A 21071-nucleotide genomic window follows, 5' to 3' on the forward strand; every position below is an offset into this window, starting at 1 on the left:
ACAGACAGGGTGGAGGCGTTATCTTTTATATCCACAACTCTCTCCATTCAGTATCCGTGAAAACAGATAACATAACCAATGTAGACACGGTCTTCATTGAAATTAAAAATAAATCTCATAAAATAGTAACTGGACTTATCTACAGACCGCCAAGGCAGACTCTTGATATCGACCACGCATTAAGTGAATTATTATTAGAAACAAGTAGCAGTTGCGAGGCAGTAATTGTTGGGGACTTTAACTTGCCAGTGAAAAGATGGGGTGAACCGTTGAACTGTCATACAGGGCTCGACCTGTACACAAATTTACTAGAAAGTGATTTGCATCAACACGTTCAAGAACCGACTCGGGAAAATAATATACTTGACCTTATCTTTTCAACGACAGCTGATCTAGTTAACGAAGTAAATTTATGTCCAATTTTTAGTTCTAGCGATCACCGGACAATCACATTCAGCATCAATATGAAAGAAAGTAAAGTATATCCTAGTAAAGAAAAGGTGCCTGATTATCAGAGAGCGAATTTCGAAAGACTCCGATCAATTCTAAATAATTCTGACTGGACTGAAATCTCGGCGGAAACAGATACTGATAAATCTTGGGGGGCCTTCACCACAATATTGAACAATGCCATAAGCATATGCGTACCCTATCGTAACAGACGTTCAGCTTCTAAGAAGAAACCCAAATGGTGGAATAACGAAATTCAAAATAGCCTATCTCTTAAAAATGCGTATATAGTTCATACATATCAACTCAGAGTGAGGCTGACAAACTAGAGTTGGACAGAATTCGCTGCGAAATCAAGAAATTAAAAAAAAAGCAAGAAAAACCTTGAAGAATATATAGCGGAAACAAGTAAATCTAATCCTAAAGAATTTTTTAGGTATGTAAATAATAAAAAGTCACTCACTTGTGGTATCGGACAGCTTGCTAATGAAAATGGTAACCACACGAACGATGAAAATGAAATGGCTACAATCCTAAATAACTTTTTCGCATCCATATTTACCGACGAAGATTGTTTATCACCTCAACCGCCGGAGGTTAGAAGGGCCGAAAAGATGTTAAGTGGCGTGCTCATCATAGAAAGTGACATTTTACGCACAATTGAAAAGATTAAAGTAAGCAAAGCTCCTGGTCCAGACAAAATTACCCCTAGGGTCTTAAAAGAAATCAAACATCAAATTTGTAAACCGCTCTCCATCATATTCAATAAATCTTTAACAGCTGGAAAAGTTACGTCGGATTAGAAACTTGCAAATGTCACACCTATTTTCAAAAAGGGGGACAAGTCTCATCCAGGAAACTATCGACCAATTAGCCTGACATCGATTGTTTCTAAGTTAATGGAAACTATCATTCGCGACAATATGGTGAAATTCTTCGAAGAAAATAATATAATAAATGATTCGCAACATGGCTTCCGTAGTAAACGTTCGTGTTTGACTAACTTACTTGATTTTTTTCATTATATTTTTGAGGTGTTTGATGAAAGCAGATCAGTAGATATCATATATCTGGATTTTCAAAAGGCATTTGATAAGGTCCCCCACCAACGATTGCTCAGCAAACTATTGGCGCACGGTATCTCGGGTAACATTCACAATTGGCTTGCGGACTGACTGTCTGAGCGGAAACAGAGAGTAGTTCTAAACGGTGTTACATCTAGCTGGCTCGATGTCAGAAGCGGCGTACCTCAAGGATCAGTGCTTGGCCCCATGCTCTTTTTAATTTATGTTAATGATATATATGATGGGTTCACTTGCAAAGTATCAAAATTTGCTGATGACACAAAAATTGCTAGTAAAGTAACTGCGACACTCGACGAAGAAGCTTTACAATCAGATCTAGATCGACTTGCACGTTGGGCCAATCAATGGCAAATTAAATTTAACGTTGACAAATGTAAAGTGTTGCACATCGGAAAAAATATCAATCGCGTTCGGTACGTAATAAATGGCCAACAACTTTCTGCAGTAAGTAAGGAAAAGGATCTTGGAATCACTATATCAAGCGATTTAAAGCCCGGTCAGCATTATTCAGAGGTAGTTAAAACTGAAAACAAATTGGTTGGCTTCATCGGACGAGTCTTTAATAATAAATCGGAAAAAGTAATATTAAAACTGTATAATTCGTTGCTTCGACCCCCGTCTAGAGTACTGTGTACAGTTTTGGTCTCCCTATTACAGAAATGACATAGAAAAGTTGGAACGGGTTCAACGAAGAGTAACAAAGATGATTCCTTGGTTGAGAAATTTATCATATGAACAAAGGCTTAAAGAAGTAAATTTATTCAGTCTATCAAAACGAAGAATGCGAGGCGATCTAATAGAAGTGTTTAAAATGTTTAAAGGATTCAGTGCTATTAATACGGAAGATTACTTTACAATTGATCGATCAAATAGAACAAGAAGAAATCACAATTTGAAGATAAGTTGTAAAAGATTCTCGTCGCACGAAGCTAAACACTTCTTCAATCGAGTTGTTCATGTTTGGAACTCTCTACCCTGTGATGTCGTTGATAGTACAACAGTTACGGCCTTCAAGAATAGATTAGACAAGTATTTTGAATCCAACCAGCAACTAAGATATTACTCATTGTCGTAATAACGTTAAGTTCTTTCGAATACTGGTGTCCTTGTCCGCTTTTATCGCCTGGTTAGTGGTAGCAGTAATGGTAGTTATTTCCTCTTTCCTACATAAATTCCATGCAGTTTTTCCATGCTGCATGGTTCTTTTTTCTTTCCTGCCAGCTTAGGCTGGAGGGATAGGGTGGTGGGGAGGAGCCTTCGCCTTTGCTGTCCTTCATCTTCCACCTTTGATTAGATAGTTAGTGTAGCTTGTCACAAACAGCCTCGTAAGGACCAGCAGGTCTGCTGTTGTTTCTTCTTTCTTTGTGTTTCTTTGTATTCCATATTGCTTTAATCACAACTAATGTGTTGGAAATATTATAGCTTAATAACATTCCTCACATCTCTGCATACAAATTGAGTTCAATATTTAACTGTTACACCAGTAGGCTACATATCTTTAAAAAAAAATAGGTATGTAAAAAGGTTGACATTTTGAATGACATATTTAAACTCTTTATTACGTTTCTATGGCTGTAGTACCGTTATGATTAATCGAGTGATCAGCATATGGGTCTTATGTTTTTGATAGCATAGGCTCAAATTTTGCCATTTTGATAGTAACAGTATTGTCCACAGATACCTGCCTGTTTCTTGTTTATCCTGTTCCACTTTAAACCATGACTGGGCAATCTTTGAAGAAGTAGCAAAACCTGGAAGTGCCACTAACAAACCTTTGTCCATTCTTCTGATGTGATCCTTTTTTTCCCCACCCGTCTATAGCGCCGGTAGGCTTTCTTCAGGGGCCTGGCGGTCGGCCCAGGCCCGTCATGGTGCAGGCAATTTTTTTTTATAGTGGCGCCATTTATTATTGGCTCATGCTGCCTCCCGGAACTCTTTCTTGATTCACTTGGATGGTTTAGCAGGGCTTAGGTATGACTAACATCTGAGAAACAGGGAATTTTTAGATTTTTAGTGTGGCATGACATTGACAAATGTTTTAGTATGGACTGAACATCAAAGATATATATGGAAAATGGGTGCTTGTAGATCTTGACATTATATCTGTCAAGAGTCTCCAGTTGTATCCTCTCCCCCATCTCCTGAAAATATTACTCTTGTCAGGCAATCTAAGTGAAGCCTTCCATCGAAGCTGGCGTGCAGACATAATGTCAATCCTTAGATTCACTGTCCTTATAGCACTGAAAATAATGCAATTACATGCACATATTTTATTATTTAGAATTGTGATTAATTGTGATTAAATATTTTTTCATGTATTTTCAGACATGAGAAGTGAAAATTGCTGCACACAACAGTCTGCCGTCTGCGCCGGAGGGCAAGGCAGCTCAAAGCCCAAATTGTTACAACTCCTGGGCAGTTTTTGCCCAGAGCCAGCAGTTTTTTAGATCCAATAGGGGTGGATTTTTTCTAAGGTCAGGTTCAACATGCTGCAAGATGCCAAGATCTAAGCCTAGTAGGAGATATTGGGTTACAAGAGAGGAGGTTTGCTCTGGCCTTATACTATCAAAGTCCAAATACTAATGGATTTCTAAGCACAGTATTTCACTTGCCTTCAGTTTCAACACTTCACTCATGACTCAGGGGTATTTCAGTAAATGTTAGCTGGAGCAAACAGACTGACAGCCCTGCAGCAAAGAGCACAGGCTTTGTCAAAAGAAGAGAAACTTCATGGGATTTGCCATTATTTAGTATTACTCTTGTTACGCCAAGAATTTTTTTCCATATACTTTGCCAAATATTGCAAGTAATGCACCATTGTTGGTCTTGCCTGTTATAAATCAGATCTTGTTCAATTAAGAAGTTTTGGGTGTCTGCCACTTTTCAGTTGTAATGCAAGGAATCATTTATCTTCCCTGCCAGATATCACATGTAATGCACCATTGTTGGTTTTGCCTGTTATAAATCAGATCTTGTTCAGTTAACAAGCTTTAGGTGTCTGCCACTTTCCAGTTGTAATGCAAGGAATCCCCTGCCAGATATCGCATGTAATGCACCATTGTTGGTTTTGCCTGTTATAAATCAGATCTTCTTCAGCTCACAAGCTTTGAATATCTGCCAATGTTTATTTCAGGTGTAATGCTTGGAAGCATTTGTTCTCTGTCCTACCCAACAGTATGCAATGCTTTATTGTGGATTTTGCCTGTAATATTTAATCTTGTTCAGGTAACAAGCTTTTGGTGTCTGCCTTACCTAATATGTGCTGCAGTGACACTTGTCTTGGTTTCATGATGTGAAATACAGCATGTAATTTCATCACACTAAGTGTCTATCATCACATGTCTGGCATCATTAATGTGGCTTCCAGGAGTAATCTTGTTTGTATTACAGCATGCAATGTTTTTTTTTCTGCTTTATATAATAAACATAATCACATAGGTATGATTTTTTTTGACAAAATGTAATGGCAGTTGATATTCTTGACTAATGCCTCATAAACCTTGTGAAAAATAATGCTTTTTTTAAAGGGGAGGGAGCAGAGTGGTTTGTTTGGTTGGCCAGTTCAAGGAGTTTCATATCAAATGATTTTATTACATCCAACTTTAATGTGTGCTTCTTGCAATAAATGCTACATGTTTGCCGATGTAGCCTATGGAATACATATTGTGGGGTTCTTGAAAGGTCTGGACTTCCGAAAATCCCGTAAATTCTCAGCAATAAAAAAATATAAAATAAAATGACTGAAAATTGAGGTATCAGACTCACAGCCCCTCTAGTCCTTATTTATAGAAATATCTGACCAGTCACATCTCTCATAGGGTAAGCAAAAGCCAGATAAACCTGCTCTTAAGTTTATTGAAAACAACAAAGAGACTCGCTGGAAATTAAGAATAATTGATTAACACCAAGCACACAGCAACCTAGTAGCTATCCTAAAACATCCTAGCGAATGGTTACTTAGCTGTAGGTGGAGAAGAGGGAAGCCACACCCTGATCTTCCTCGTGGTCCGTTCGGCCTGGAGTCCTTCTGTCCTCTTCTCGTTCCTCACTGCAACGCGCCGTGCCCTCCTTACCTCCCAACGGCTCCCCTCGCCTGAGTACACAATCACTCTGGAATTGTGGATACTCAGAGGCAGGAAAACCCCACGATGGACAGCGTGGCGCGGGAGGCGGGAGGGACGTCTACTCGCGGCCGAGTCTGGGCGGAAGATGACTTGGAAGATGGCGGCGGTCCTACAATGATCCGCGCGCGCCGGTCGCCCAAGATGCCAGCTCTCGCCATACTGACATCTCGTTTTCTGTGCAACACTTAAGCTAAAACGCCCTAACGGTTATGGATTGTTATTTATTAATAACCTAACACATGCACTTGGTCACAGTGGGTCATGCATCCCACACATAGCTCAGCGTTGGCAGTAATAACGAATATGATTTAAAAAGCTTCTGTTTCCCGCCTGATCTGTGACTCTTCCCGCTCTCTCAATCAAAATGGCGGGAACTCCCGCGGTAATTTTCCACAGGCCACTTCCTGAATAATGAAATCATGACATTTCGCCTCCCTTTAAGAAAACTTTTGTCTTCAGAGAAAAGTTTTTAAACTGTGAATACGCTGCCAACACTGGTAACATGCCCTACACCTGCACCTACAGATTAACATGTTCCTGACAGTACTTTCTCACACTTTTCACACACCCTCTCATACTGTGGTGTATGTCAGTTAACCTCTGCTCAGGTAATTGACGGTTCGCCTGTGGGTGAAAAAAACTCAACATTTACGTTAATACTCAAACTAGAGGGAAAACTCCATAGCGAGGCGCCAGTACCTTTTAGAGCGGGCTTGGCGAACTTCGCCATATTTATTCACAATATGTAAGTGGTGTTATGTATGTATACGTAGATGTGGAGTAGCGGTAGGTAGGTGTAAAAATGGTGTAACTTATTGTATAAATTCCTGGCTAACTGCCTAATTTTCCTTACATTATCACACCATGCACCATACCATGCGACTTAAATTTTAAGCATACCGCAAAACTCTGCCTCGTACAGGCCTACCGGCCTCTTGTAGACTCCTGCGTTCTTATGTTCTTATGTTCTACGGTCTGAGGCTGAGAGTAGTGATCTTGGCTGATCGCACCATGGGGTGGCGACTCCTGAACCCATCTAATCTGAACACTTTCGTCACTTGGTTCCTCGACTCATCTGAATCTTAAGGTCCCAAGATCATAAGAACATAAGAACATAGGGAAACTGCAAGAGGCTGGGTGGCCTACACAGGGCAGCTCCAGAATCCCCCCCACTACTCACGATGGGTGAGGTGTAGTTACAGGGGTTACAGGTAGAGGCTTGATCCTCGTTATACCGGCGGTACTAGGCACGCATCCAGTACCCCGCCACCTTACTGCACCCACACAGTAGTAGGTAATGGTGACAGTGACGGGACCAAAATAATTCGCAAGCATAATCAAGAATTTGCAGCCAAAAAAAAATGACGTCGAAAAATTTTTGACGTCGAAAATTTTTTGACGTCGAAAAATTTTTGTACGTCGAATTTCCCGGCCGGCCGTGCGGCCAGTCAGCCGGACGGCCAGCCAGCCGCGCGGGCAGCCAGCCGCCGAGGGGACCTCCCCACTACCCAACCGGGGAGTGGTCACAAACCTACCCAAAGTGACCATTCCCCCACCCACCCACCCACCCCACCCCAAACACCCACCACCTTCCACGCCATCGTGTCTCCCCGGAGGCCTGAGCGTCACCCTCCTGCCGGGGATTGGTTAGGGGCGTCCTTTCGCGCCGTGCCGGGGCGTCGCCCTCCTGCCGGGGATCGGTTAGCGCGAGCGGTGACGTGTTCGGGGGATCGGTTAGGGGCGTCCTTTCGCGCCCTCCTGCCGGGGATCGGTTAGCGCGAGCGGTGCCTTGTTCAGGGGATCGGTTAGGGGCGTCCTTTCGCGCCGTGCCGGGGCGTCACCCTCCTGCCGGGGATCGGTTAGCGCGAGCGGTGACTTGTTGGGCGGAGGCCTGTGGCTACCTTTCCCCCTCCCTCTCCCGCTATTGATTTTTTTTCCAGTTTGCCAGCATGTGTGTGCGTGTCCCCCCTCTATGCCCCACCCCTCGCGAGCGGTGACTTGATGGTCAGTCTGAGGGTACCACTACCCCTCCCTCTACCCGCTATTGATTTTTCAGTTTGCCAGCATAAGCGTGTGTGTGTGTGTGCGTGTGTTACTGTTGATTTTCATATTGACTGGAGTTATATCGATTGTCTTTTCAGTGAGGGGTAGGAACGGGAAAAGTAGATTTTATACATTTTTATTGAAATATAGTGGAAAAAAATGGTATGACAAGTTATTATATTACCTTAATCTAGTCTATTTTATTTGTTCTTTCTTAATCCAGGCTAATTTGTTCTTTCTTAATCCAGACTAAATACATGCTATGCCTACTAGTCTATTTTATTTGTTCTTTCTTAATCCAGGCTAATTTGTTCTTGCTTAATCCAGACTAAATACATGCTAAGCCTACTAGTCTATTTTATTTGTTCTTTCTTAATCCAGGCTAATTTGTTCTTTCTTAATCCAGACTAAATACATGCTAAGCCTACTAGTCTATTTTATTTGTTCTTTCTTAATCCAGGCTAATTTGTTCTTTCTTAATCCAGACTAAATACATGCTAAGCCTAAAAACTAAAAACACACAATCGCCATAAAAAAAAATGAAGAAAAAAAATACACAACACAAGTACATATATATAAAAAATAATACACACAGAGCGAGTACATATTATATAAAAAAAATTGCTAAGCACTAAATATAGGACTCTCATCAAGAACATTTATAATATTATTCACGTCCATGCTATGAGAAAAATTCAAAGAATTGAAAGCTGAAGGAAGGTCAGTGCTTGAGAAGCTTTCATTTGTTTCGTCCGCACGAGCCGCATTGGAAGGGCCCGGTTGTGGCGCGAGATTTTCTCCAGCGGCCGCTGCTGCTGCTGCACGCCGCGCTGGTGGGTTTTCAAAGACGAGTTTCTTGGTCACAGAGATATTTTTTTTCATTGGTTTTCCCCGACCGTACGCCGCCGCTGAGGAGAAGAGACCCGCCTGACGTTTGGCCACCTGAAGTTTTTTTCTCCCAACTTTGTGGAGGCTCTTCTGAGACAGTCTTGGGTCCCGGTGTTCTTGCTGCTTCGGCATATTATTCTTTGTCATTCTTCGCCGCCGTTCTTGTCCCCGGTCGCGATCTTGTCGTCTCTGGTGCGTCTCCTGCTGCTGGAGCTGCCGCAACACTTCCGCCATATGCTGCATTTTTTTTTCCAGTCGTGATTGACGCATTTCATGATCTTTTTGCTGCAGATGACTTCGCCGCCGCTCTCGCGATTCAGCGCCCGACGGAGAGTCAAGACACACCATCACCGAAGCGTGTCTGTTGTTGTTGCCGTGGACTTATGAAAAGATAGAGAAACATTATTAGACAAAAAAAATCAATCTCTCTCTCTCTCTCTCTCTCTTGTAAGAATAAAAAAATACTTACTATGCGTTACGCTGGCCGGTGGGTCGTTCTTCAGACGAGACACTGGTAATGGAGGTATCACATCCTTCAGAAGTCGCAGAAGCCCCTCTCTCAGCACGCGCCGCCCCATTTTACCAACACCTCCCAACGCGCCGCGGTTGTTGTTGCCCAATGACTCGCCCGTGATGTGTTCACCGGTAGACTTGGGAGTTTCTGGAACATCCCCCACCTCACCACCACCAACATCCGCTGAAATGACAAGAAATATATATATTTTTTTTAAACACACACACACACACACACACACACACACACACACACACACACACACCAGCGCTTGTGCGCGCAGAAAAAAATACAAGAGGCGGATATCTCACCTCCGTTTCTGGGATGTGATGTGTTATCCACGGCTTCAGCTTGGGATGTGTTATCCATGGCTTCAACTTCTAATGCGGCTTGACCCATTATCTGATCGTCAACATCGTCAGCATGAAGAGTTGCAGCGGCAGCGTGGGGCTGTTGTTGTTGTAAGTTCATGACGGCGAAGACTTCCTCCATGATGCTCCTCTCGCAACGTTAGGGGACTGACTAAGCCACCCGGGGTTATTTGGGGCATATGCGCACACTACCACAAGCCTTTTCTTCTTCCGAGGCTACCCCAGGTTATAGGGGACACGCCCACATGTATGCAAACACGCGCGCACATGCCCAAAACCACAAGCCATTCTTCTTCCGAACAATAGGAAGGCGTGAACAAACTCACACCCACCCGGTCACGTCGCACGAAAAAAAAAAAACAGAATCCTGTTCTTAATAACTACATATAACTACACACACGCCATAAATGAATAAGCTATATACTACTTCTCTACATTTTTTACACATAGGAAAGCGTGAACAAACTCACACCCACCCGGTCACGTCGCACGAAAAAAAAAAAAACAGGCGCACACTACCACAAGCCTTTTATTCTTCCGAGGCTACCCCAGGTTATAGGGGACACGCACACACATGTATGCAAACACGCGCGCACATGCCCAAAACCACAAGCCATTCTTCTTCCGAACAATAGGAAGGCGTGAACAAACTCACACCCACCCGGTCACGTCGCACGAAAAAAAACAACAACAACATAATCCTGTTCTTAATAACTACATATAACTACACACACACGCCATAAATGAATAAGCTACATGCTACTTCTCTACATTTTTACACATAGGAAAGCGTGAACAAACTCACGCCCATCCGGTCACGTCGCACGAAAAAAAAAAAAACAGAATCCTTGTTCTTAATAACTACATATAAATGCACACACACACACACACACCATAAATGAATAAGCCACATTCTACTTCCGAACAATAGGAAGGCGTGAACAAACTCACACCCACCCGGTCACGTCGCACGAAAAAAAACAACAACAACATAATCCTGTTCTTAATAACTACATATAATTGCACACACACACACACACACACACACACACACACACACACACACACACACACACACGCCATAAATGAATAAGCTACATACTACTTCTCTACATTTTTTACACATAGGAAAGCGTGAACAAACTCACGCCCATCCGGTCACGTCGCACGAAAAAAAAAAACAGAATCCTTGTTCTTAATAACTACATATAAATGCACACACGCCAGAAATGAATAAGCCACCTGCTACTGCTCTACAATTTTTACACACACCCCCGCACCTTGTAGCATTTAATAAGTTAGCCACATATCTTAGAAATACAATGCTTGTAAGTCAGTCCTTGACTAGATTGACAAAATGTTTTTATACATGGGGGCATTTTAAACATTCTATAAGCATATGTTAACACCTTTCTGTCATTCTTCAAAAAATTTCCTAAATCATAATTATCTATCAAAAACAGACTAAAACTCTCTAAGCATATTTTCTAACATACGTATACGACTAGAATGCAATACACCACACACCAGAGTTTTGTCCGACTGTAATCTTGTGGCAAGTTTAAAAACAGGATAATCTTTATGCTTATTTAAGAAACTTCGAAAGTACTTAGAATATAATGATGGGGTCAGGGCGTACGTAATTTTATAGCTACACAGTGGTTTGTGTCTGTCGCCCATCCCCGGCAGTTGAGGCTTTCGCGGGAGATTCTTCGTCCTCTTCCTGCCCTAAGAGCATTACCTTAACGTTATTCAAATCTAGTTGGTGGGCAAAAGATCTTAGCTCCTTCAAGTAGGCCACGTTCCATTCATGATCCATCTTTCCCCTTCGTCCTACGCCGGTAGGAAAAATGACTTTTCGAATGTTTTTTTTCTGCTTTACATAATCACCTAGCTCATTGAGGCAACATTTAAAATTATCGCGTCTGCTTTGCTTGGTGTCCGACATTAAACCGTTCACGTAATGCATATCTCTGCTGGTTTCAATAAAATATCTTGACACGTCATTATATTCTACAGATTCACCCTGACAAAATTGAGTCACCATACCCACCACAATGGGATAATTTGATTCCGTAGGTGGTTCCTTCACTACCAGCGACCCCACATTCGGTCTGTCACTCCAAACGACTCTGTTCAAATTATAAAGTTGTTTCCGATTTTCAAAGAGATTAGCATAGCCATACACTTCAGCCAAGTCCTTGGCTATACCGCTAAGTTTAAAACTGCTGGCGTTGATGGTGGCTACTAAACACACACTGTCGTCAGTGAACTGGCGATCGGTCATTCGCCCCTTCACAGGAATGATGGGATAGTCTGACATGTTTATAGAAAAATATATATTAATTCTCGCTCTTACTCACGCTTAGAGTCTCCCTGTCCTGCGAGGTCACACAAGTGTCTATATCCACCCCAAAACAAAATCCTTTTATACGCGATAATTCTCCCACGTCATACCCGGCATCCGCGCGGGGGCGGAAAAGAAGGCGTGGGGCGTGGCTTTGCCCGAATTGGGGCACTTCTCCTTCCTCCCCCACCTCCTCCAAACAGTTGCTTCCTTGCCTTATTATTGCGTATAAATGAGGGATCTAAGTTTGTGTTGTGGAAAAGCATTTTAATAAATGGTATATCATCAGCTTTGAAGCCTAATTTGCTGTTGACGTCACTTAAGGTTTGCAATATATCAATGACGTTAAAATTATTAATGGGGCTCAAAAGATTTCCGTTTGTATCCCATGTAATTCCTGGAGTATGTTTCATGAGAGCTAAGAAAGCTTTGGCGTAATCCCTTTGAGCTGCTTTCATTCTAACATCAATCCTGTTATCTATGGCAGGTTTCGAATCGATAGTATTGGTGGGGAACGTCGTGCGAGGACCTATGGCCGCTATAGATGGCGGGTGGTTGTTTGGGGTTAATACATCTTGCAGCGCGCGTCTCTTTATATTTTTTAATGCAGTTGACGCCTTGACCGTCGAACCCGACAACGGTTTCCGCACTCTCTTTTCTTTTTTTCCTCGTCCGTCTTTCTGTTTCGTTTTATGTTACGGCTCCCCGTAGAAGACTTGAGTAAAAATTGTTCTGCTGTTGATTTCGGGATGAGACAATATTCCTTCATTTTGTTAAAAGACCAGTTATGACACTAGCTGCCAGAGGTAACAGCACAGAGAGTATAGCGCCGCCCCGCTGCGTTCTCAGTAGTTTTTTTTTTTTTAGTGTACTTACCCCCTTGTTGGCGAGTTTCCTTATGTGTTTTTTATATTTGTTCAGGGATTTCACAATCTTTGTATTTCGCGTAAGATTAGTTTTTAGGAAATTTAGAAACACTTCTGACAAGCAATCTATATGTTTCTTGTTCAACACTGCAATTACTTTTTTCCGCTTGTCGGGGGAGAGTTTAGCCAACAACAAAACAAGATCCTTGTGAACAAAGGCGAGGGGAGGTGCTTTTTTTTTTCTTCTTGTTGGTGAATTCGAGGTCATTAGGAAATATCTTGAGCGTCGCGCCCACGAGTCGAACGTAGTCCCCGATGTTCAGCACACGACTGGCTTTACCTTGACGCTTTTCTCTGTTTTTATAATTATGCATTTTCTTAAACTGACGAATGATTCCTCGCGGGTCCTTCATGGCATGTACTTCGGCTGGGGTTTTTCCTAGACGTGCGTGAGGCGTGCGGTTATAGCTCTCGAGTACCTTCTGCAAGATGGAAATATACTCGAGTTTATTGTGAGCTGTCATATACCTATATATTCGACCTTTATATCAATGATTGCTTTTAGCGCGAGCTCTGTCACCGTTACAGCCACTCGCGTGAGCTCCTTTGTCTGAAACCCAGCCCGGTGGGGGAGGGAATCTCCATGCTATTCTCGGGGGTGGGGAGGGTGAGGATAAAGGCAACCGTGGAGATGATGTTGACGCTGCTGGTAGCTGGCGCGATGGGGAGACATTGGTTTCTCTCCTCTTTCTTTTGTTTGATCGATTAACGTTCTCTACGTTGTATTTCCTATATCTTTTTCTCCATAGATTACACGCCACTGGTCTAGTTCCGTGACTATACACACCCTCATCACCACTTTCACTTAAAGTATCCGAGTCAACATTATGAGTAGTACTAGCAGTAGTGGCAGTAGTGGCGCGGCTAGTAGAAGCAGTTTGAGATGTCCTCCGCATTTGACGCAGATTCTCAGGTAAATCAGGGTGGCCATAAGCTCTCGTAAAAACACGAGAAGGATTACCCGGCATGCTGTCATCAGAGAGCAGATGCACTTTTTGTTGTCTAATGCGCTTAAAGTCGCCTTCTCCATGGAGGTAGTGAATAACTGAACTTTCAGGGTGAGGATGCTATAGAGGCTTGCATTATCCACCCCAGCCCCTTACAGTAACTGTCTGTATTGTTCATGATTATAGTTTATCAAACTATATTGAGGTATGCCTTTAGCTTTATTTATTTCTGCATCCTCGCTGCTTGAGGGATCATGCAATTTGATAGAGTACATCTTAGGTTTCAGGCATTTCCCTTATATGGTCCGCGCCCACTTCTGACTTGACATACCCTGCTTGACCTTTCTTGGAAGTGCCATAGGCGGGGTGGGTGGTGGGGAAGTTACTAAAATCCATTATGGATTTTATGAGTGGAAGCGAATAAAATTCACTAATGTCTTGGAAGTTAGAGACGCAAATGGCAGCCAAATCTTTTTCGCCGTAAATATATGAGACATTCTCGCGCCACAGGCTTTTCGAATTATGTGGTAATAGAAGTCGTACATTTCAACCTTAGAAAGCTCCAAAATCTGATAACCAATGTAATTTGGTTGGTTGATGCGAATGTTCTTCCTTCCTCGAACAACAAGGACTCTGTCGTTACTAAGAGGTATGAGTCTCTTGAATAATGGGTCTCGTAACCTGCGCCGTAGTGCTGACTTGGAGGTTACAATGTCTGTATTTATGCTATATTTGACTGGATCCATAAGGGTTCGACCAAATATACTATTTGAAATGACTTTATAGGCTTTCTGTAGGATTTTACTGCTGGCCTCGCGTCGTGCTTTGATGTTACCCTCCATAAACTCTTTAAGAAATGTGGATTGGGTAAACTGATAGATATCGTGGATTTCTGCAATTTTACCTCCCATTCCCAAGCAAAACTGCAACATGGGTAGCGTGGTGAGGACACCATACTGAGCGCAATGCGATCCAACAAGCTTTCGCGTCACCCTAGGGAGTTGCCATCCTGTTTTCGCCATAAATGCCTTGCTGTGTTCAGACAGGTGTTGCTCGCTATCTATGTCCATGTGGTGGATGTGTAAGGGAAACTCATCCGTCGACCTAGCCACATCGGGCTCAATTGGGTGTAAGTCGCAGCGAAACCAGTACCCCACGCTTCCATCCGTCTCCACATTTGTTATGTCATGAGTTCTTAACCACTCCTCTCTTTATTCTACCGATAATTTTTTTTTAATTTCTCTCCGGAAGTGGCCTACACATCACGCTCGGATACAGACTGTTTTTATCTAAGTAGACTATGTGGCGTGGGGTGTCTCGTTCGGGGTTGAAATCAGGATTAATGTGAAGGTTATTTGCAACCGCCTGCGGTTGCACTACTGTCGTAAAACCGCCTCTTACATTGGCTCTTACAAGATGATACAAGTCTGGATCGCTCGGCTGTTCTATTTTGGCTTCTGTTGATTTTAGGAAGCTGTCGAAAGCGTATCCGGGGAGAGAGACATAATGTGTTATATCTAATCCATATGTTTCATGCAACACGCTTCGCCATTTCTGTAGAATGTCAGCAAGCAAGCCTACATCTACTAGAAGGTATGCGCGCATGTAGTCTTTTAAGGTTTGACAACCCAGGGCATTCCACACTGCTTGCGCGTGGCTGTACTCCTCCTCACTTACGCCGCGGCTTTTAAGCCTGCTATAAAAATCTTCAATGTCTGGAAGTGACTGACGCGCTAATTTGTCAAAATCATTGACGAACTCGTAAGGAAAACATTGCTTTCCTGTGAGGAGGAGCTCACGCGCCGGTGCGGGGAAATGATTTATGAGCGCTCGAGTGACAGGTAGAGATTCCCCCGAGGCAATATGTTCTGCGCTGAGATGGGCCAGACTGCCATCAAGAAAGGCTCTCGCGTCGAGAAACTTTATATTGTCCACATCTACCCTCAAAAAACGTAATCCCGCTTTAGTGATTACGTTAGTTTTCTTCCTATGGAAACTCTGTCGGTCGGCTTCTTTCAGTATCAGGCTCATATCATAAGTCATGTGAAAGGCAAATGTAGGAAGTTGACAGCGGTTACTGACACATAATGTATTGCATCTTCTACATAATGCACCAAGATAGTTTGGGCCAGGTCTGGTATGATCGTGATGGCGATGTTTGTCTTTTGTATTCTGAAATTCTTTCTTAAATCCGACACGTCGTCTGACGTTTGAAATCAATTACCGCCTCGGGGGTTAGGACCATGTCATATGTTTTCCTTTCCTCTTTAATTTTCCTCCAGGAGGAGGCCAGGTTCTTGAGAAAGTGTGACGCTGCATCTCTCCCGCAGTAATTCTGTTTGCAAACTACAGAGCCCGCTGAATCCAAGATGCAGAAGGCGTACGCCATGGCTCTGTGCTGATTGATAACGTGACTGTTGGATTCAGAGTCGTCAAGAATAGACTCAAAATCAAAAAAGGCAGTGTGCGATGGAGGGTATGTTTTACCGCTGTCAGTGAATTGCAGCACTGATTTTGAGGTGGGGAATACAAGTTTTTGCTGAATCTGACAACTGGCTTCATGTTCCTCAAGGTCGGCTTTGTCAAAATATCCAGTCAAGCAGTTTTTGCAATATCTAGAGTACTGATTCAGCGTCTGGCCTTTTAAGCGCCGTTTATGACCTCTCATAAATGCTGGCATGAATTTTGCGAAATCTTTTATGAGGGCAAAATGTTGCCCATCCAGTAATAATAAAGCAACATATGTCCCAGTACCTGCACCTTTCCGGGTTACATAAATCTCGTGCCTAGTCCCACCCCAACTATTTCCGCTCTTCCGACGCATTCTTTGGCGCTCCTCCTCCTCCTCCTCCTCCTCCTCCTCCTCCTCCTCATCATCATCATCATCATCATCATCATCATCAATGGGGGCTACTGCGTACACATAAATGGAGAGCTTATTCATCCGCTCGATTAGCGCAATATCTTCCCACGCTAGAGGGAAATCTATATCTGGCACAGTCACTAATTTCTTGCATTGTCTCAGTGTTTTTGTTTTGCGAGGAAGGTCCTGAATTTTAGGATCTTTTTCCAAAAGAGCGTGAGCCGCGAGACATTGCACAAGACAGTAACCCTCCTCGCCCGAAGGGTTAAAATGGTGCGAGCTCCCCGGAAGCCCAATGGTTTATTGACGTGTATGCCTATCGCCGCTCGATGACCTGTTCTACCTAAGATTACTTTAAACATGTCAATTTCCAGTATCATGAAACCCGAGCCTTCTACTTCATTCAAATGTCTTTCCAAGCGTTCCGCCATGTACTGGACTACGTTTTCTACAAAACGCGGTACCTCGCCCTGGGTAATGAGCTCTGATGGAAAAACCATATAAAACGGACTAATATCCTCTTCCTCGCCCAATCTCACAAGTTGGATTCGCATTTCAGCATACGCCCTGACTTGGGGGGGAGGATGATCCATGGCTTCTATCTCATCACGTAATATTTGAATAAATTCTACTCTGTTGTTTCTAAGAAAGCTCTGTGGATCGCTAGCGTCATCTGGAGGTATACTAAACTCTAAATAAAGTAAATCGCGATCAAAGGCGTATTCCCTTCTGATGACTTCTGCGCGCTGTCTCTCAACATTATCTTCATCAGCGGGTGGTGTGTCGCTATCAATATTGCCGTCACCAACGCTCCCTTCCTCTTCCTCGCTGGCAGCGGGACACCCACTTCCACCCCCGCGTTGTTGGCTGACCTCATCTTTGCTTGCCGCTGGACAGGTCCTCTTTTCCCCTCCGCCCTTTCTCTGACAGGGGTATGCGCGGCAAACCCCCTGTCACCATCATCATCATCATCATCATCATCATCATCATTAATAGCATTGTCGCTACAATCTTCGCCCTCCTCCTCTTCCTCCTCCTCCTTCTCTTCCTCCTCCTCTCCGTCCCATTCTCCGCCGCTGCTGATAGTAATGTCAGCGAATTTATCTAGCTCCTCCTTTCTCTTTTCATCGAAACTCAAGCAAACATCATCATCCATCTCCTCCTCCTCCTCCTCCTCCTCCTCCTCATCCTCCTCCTCCTCGTCCTCCTCCTCCTCATCCTCCTCCTCCTCCTCCTCGTCCTCCTCCTCCTCCTCCTCCTCCTCCTCCTCCTCCTCCTCCTCCTCCTCCTCCTCCTCCTCCTCCTCCTCCTCCTCCTCCTCCTCCTCGCCACTGTTGATAATAATGCCCATGAGTTTATCTATCTCTTCATCGAAACTCAAACAATTACCGTCCATATCCTCCTCTCCTTCGCCACTGCTGTTAATAATGTCCATGAGTTTATCTACCTCCTCATTTATCTCTTTTTTGAAACTCAAACAATTATCCTTACTATCGCCGGTATCTTCCATTTTTTTTTTTTTTAGTTCATTTATATAAAATATACACAATTCATGCGGATTTTTTCAAGCGCGTGTATATAAAATATGCGCAAATCACACGGACGTCTCCCCACACACCCCTTTTCAAACCTCAGCCGCCGCCGCCGCCGCCGTTCGCGAGGGATCGGGGGCTAAGCAGCGCTCACGCTAGCCCAAACACATACCCATACTTCACCGGGGGGGCGTCAATGGTGGCTGGAGGGAGGCACGCGCCGGCATAGCGTGAAAGATAGTGGTGGCTCCCCAACACGGAGCGAACGGCGCCCTTAACCGATCCCGGCAGGAGGGCGATGCTCAGCGCGTAGCACACCCTTTTGGTCGGTTTGACTGACTGTCGTCCAATTTTCATATATAAAATACGGTCGTGGGAAATCGGAGGTATACGCAGCTTAAATCACACCGATAGCGCACGTTCCCCACACTCTTTTTTTTCACAGACGAAACGGTTACGCATATACACCACTTTACTCACGCTCGTGTCTCCCTTCGCTTCGATTGTCGCAGATGGACTGAAAAGAGACGGCGTGGCGTGGTGGCGGGTGCTCGGAGGCAATAAATAACTCGGTCACCAAGCCGAGGCCTTGCTTCCGCTGTTCTACTTTTTTTTTTTTTCCCCCGTTCTACCTCCTCTCCGTGTTTATCGCCTAATAAGTTTAAAAACTATACTTTTCACACACAAATTCGTGATAAAATGAGCAACTTTTCTTCAATAAATTTCCCTGGGTGGAGGGAGGTAGGGGAATGGTAGCCACAGGCCTCCGCCCAAGGAGGGAGGTGGGGGAATGGTAGCCACAGGTCTCCGCCCAACAAGCCGACGCTCGCATAAGGGTGGGTATAGAAGGGGGTAGGGGGGAGACATGGTGGCGTGGGCACGCCGGAAAAGGCGTAGGGGACCAAGCCGCATGCACACCAGTTTTTTTGTTTTTTTTTCCCGCCCAAACACACATGTCGTGCTCCAAAACTCGAGTCTTAAGTCCACCCGGCAGGAGGGTGACGCCCCGGCACAGTGCGAAAGGACGCCCCTAACCGGTACTCGCTCTGTGTGTATTATTTTTTATATAAATGTTCTTGATGAGAGTCCTATATTTAGTGCTTAACAATTTTTTTTATATATGTACTCGCTCTGTGTGTATTATTTTTTATATATATGTGCTTGTGTTGTGTATTTTTTTCTTCATTTGTATATGTACTCGTGTTGTCATCCTTTTATGGGCTGTCTTTGGGCATGTACGACATAAGTTTGTAATATGTCTCTTTCAATTAGGATTTATTTTGGGGGAGGGAAAAAAAAAAAAAGGGTAGGATGGTGGGTTTCCATTGTATTTCTTTGAGCCTGTACGGTGTGAGTTTGTAATATGTCTTTTTTTTTTATGGCGATTGTGTGTTTTTAGTTTTTAGGCTTAGCATGTATTTAGTCTGGATTAAGAAAGAACAAATTAGCCTGGATTAAGAAAGAACAAATAAAATAGACTAGTAGGCTTAGCATGTATTTAGTCTGGATTAAGAAAGAACAAATTAGCCTGGATTAAGAAAGAACAAATAAAATAGACTAGTAGGCTTAGCATGTATTTAGTCTGGATTAAGCAAGAACAAATTAGCCTGGATTAAGAAAGAACAAATAAAATAGACTAGTAGGCATAGCATGTATTTAGTCTGGATTAAGAAAGAACAAATTAGCCTGGATTAAGAAAGAACAAATAAAATAGACTAGATTAAGGTAATATAATAACTTGTCATACCATTTTTCCACTATATTTCAATAAAAATGTATAAAATCTACTTTTCCCGTTCCTACCCCTCACTGAAAAGACAATCGATATAACTCCAGTCAATATGAAAATCAACAGTAACACACGCACACACACACACACACGCTTATGCTGGCAAACTGAAAAATCAATAGCGGGTAGAGGGAGGGGTAGTGGTACCCTCAGACTGACCATCAAGTCACCGCTCGCGAGGGGTGGGGCATAGAGGGGGGACACGCACACACATGCTGGCAAACTGGAAAAAAAATCAATAGCGGGAGAGGGAGAGGGAGGGGGAAAGGTAGCCACAGGCCTCCGCCCAACAAGGCACCGCTCGCGCTAACCGATCCCCGGCAGGAGGGTGACGCCCCGGCACGGCGCGAAAGGACGCCCCTAACCGATCCCCTGAACAAGGCACCGCTCGCGCTAACCGATCCCCGGCAGGAGGGCGCGAAAGGACGCCCCTAACCGATCCCCCGAACACGTCACCGCTCGCGCTAACCGATCCCCGGCAGGAGGGCGACGCCCCGGCACGGCGCGAAAGGACGCCCCTAACCAATCCCCGGCAGGAGGGTGACGCTCAGGCCTCCGGGGAGACACGATGGCGTGGAAGGTGGTGGGTGTTTGGGGTGGGGTGGGTGGGGGGGGGGGGGGGGGAATGGTCACTTTTGGGTAGGTTTGTGACCACTCCCCGGTTGGGTAGTGGGGAGGTCCCCTCGGCGGCTGGCTGCCCGCGCGGCTGGCTGGCCGTCCGGCTGACTGGCCGCACGGCCGGCCGGGAAATTCGACGTACAAAAATTTTTCGACGTCAAAAATTTTTCGACGTCATTTTTTTTTGGCTGCAAATTCTTGATTATGCTTGCGAATTATTTTGGTCCCGTCACTGTCACCATTACCTACTACTCCACACCTCACTGCCACTAGTGAATATAAAGTCTCCGAGCCACCTACATTTTGATCATCTTAATCTGCCACCAGACGCTCTAGCAACGATGCCAATAGTTCCCTCTCCTCTGGGGTTAACTTTCCTCCCAACGTCACGCCATGCACTGACTCTGTCTATCTAGAAGTGTTACTGAGAGGAGCTTCGCCGTCCTCATCATCTTGTATTACTACTGCCGCTCCCACATCTACGGTCTGAGGTTGAGAATAGTGAGCTTTAACTAACTCTAGACACCTCACCTTCTCCTCATCATAATCACTTTCTCGCAAACAGCCTGCGGCT

General features: G+C 44.1%; 1 protein-coding gene across 1 annotated transcript; it reads right to left on the reverse strand.

Moving 5' to 3' along the window:
• Positions 1-8234: 8234 nt before the first annotated feature.
• LOC126994951 (uncharacterized) lies at positions 8235-9699 on the reverse strand. Its single transcript, XM_050854216.1, has 3 exons — positions 9416-9699; positions 9060-9287; positions 8235-8970 (listed from the first exon to the last, which is right to left on the reverse strand). Exons 1-3 carry the CDS (start codon positions 9594-9596, stop codon positions 8327-8329), a joined length of 1053 nt encoding a protein of 350 aa, XP_050710173.1. The 5' UTR covers positions 9597-9699; the 3' UTR covers positions 8235-8326.
• Between the last annotated feature and the right edge of the window lie 11372 nt (positions 9700-21071).

The sequence above is a fragment of the Eriocheir sinensis genome, unplaced genomic scaffold (genome assembly GCF_024679095.1).
Source record: "Eriocheir sinensis breed Jianghai 21 unplaced genomic scaffold, ASM2467909v1 Scaffold934, whole genome shotgun sequence".
Lineage (NCBI taxonomy): Eukaryota > Metazoa > Arthropoda > Malacostraca > Decapoda > Varunidae > Eriocheir > Eriocheir sinensis.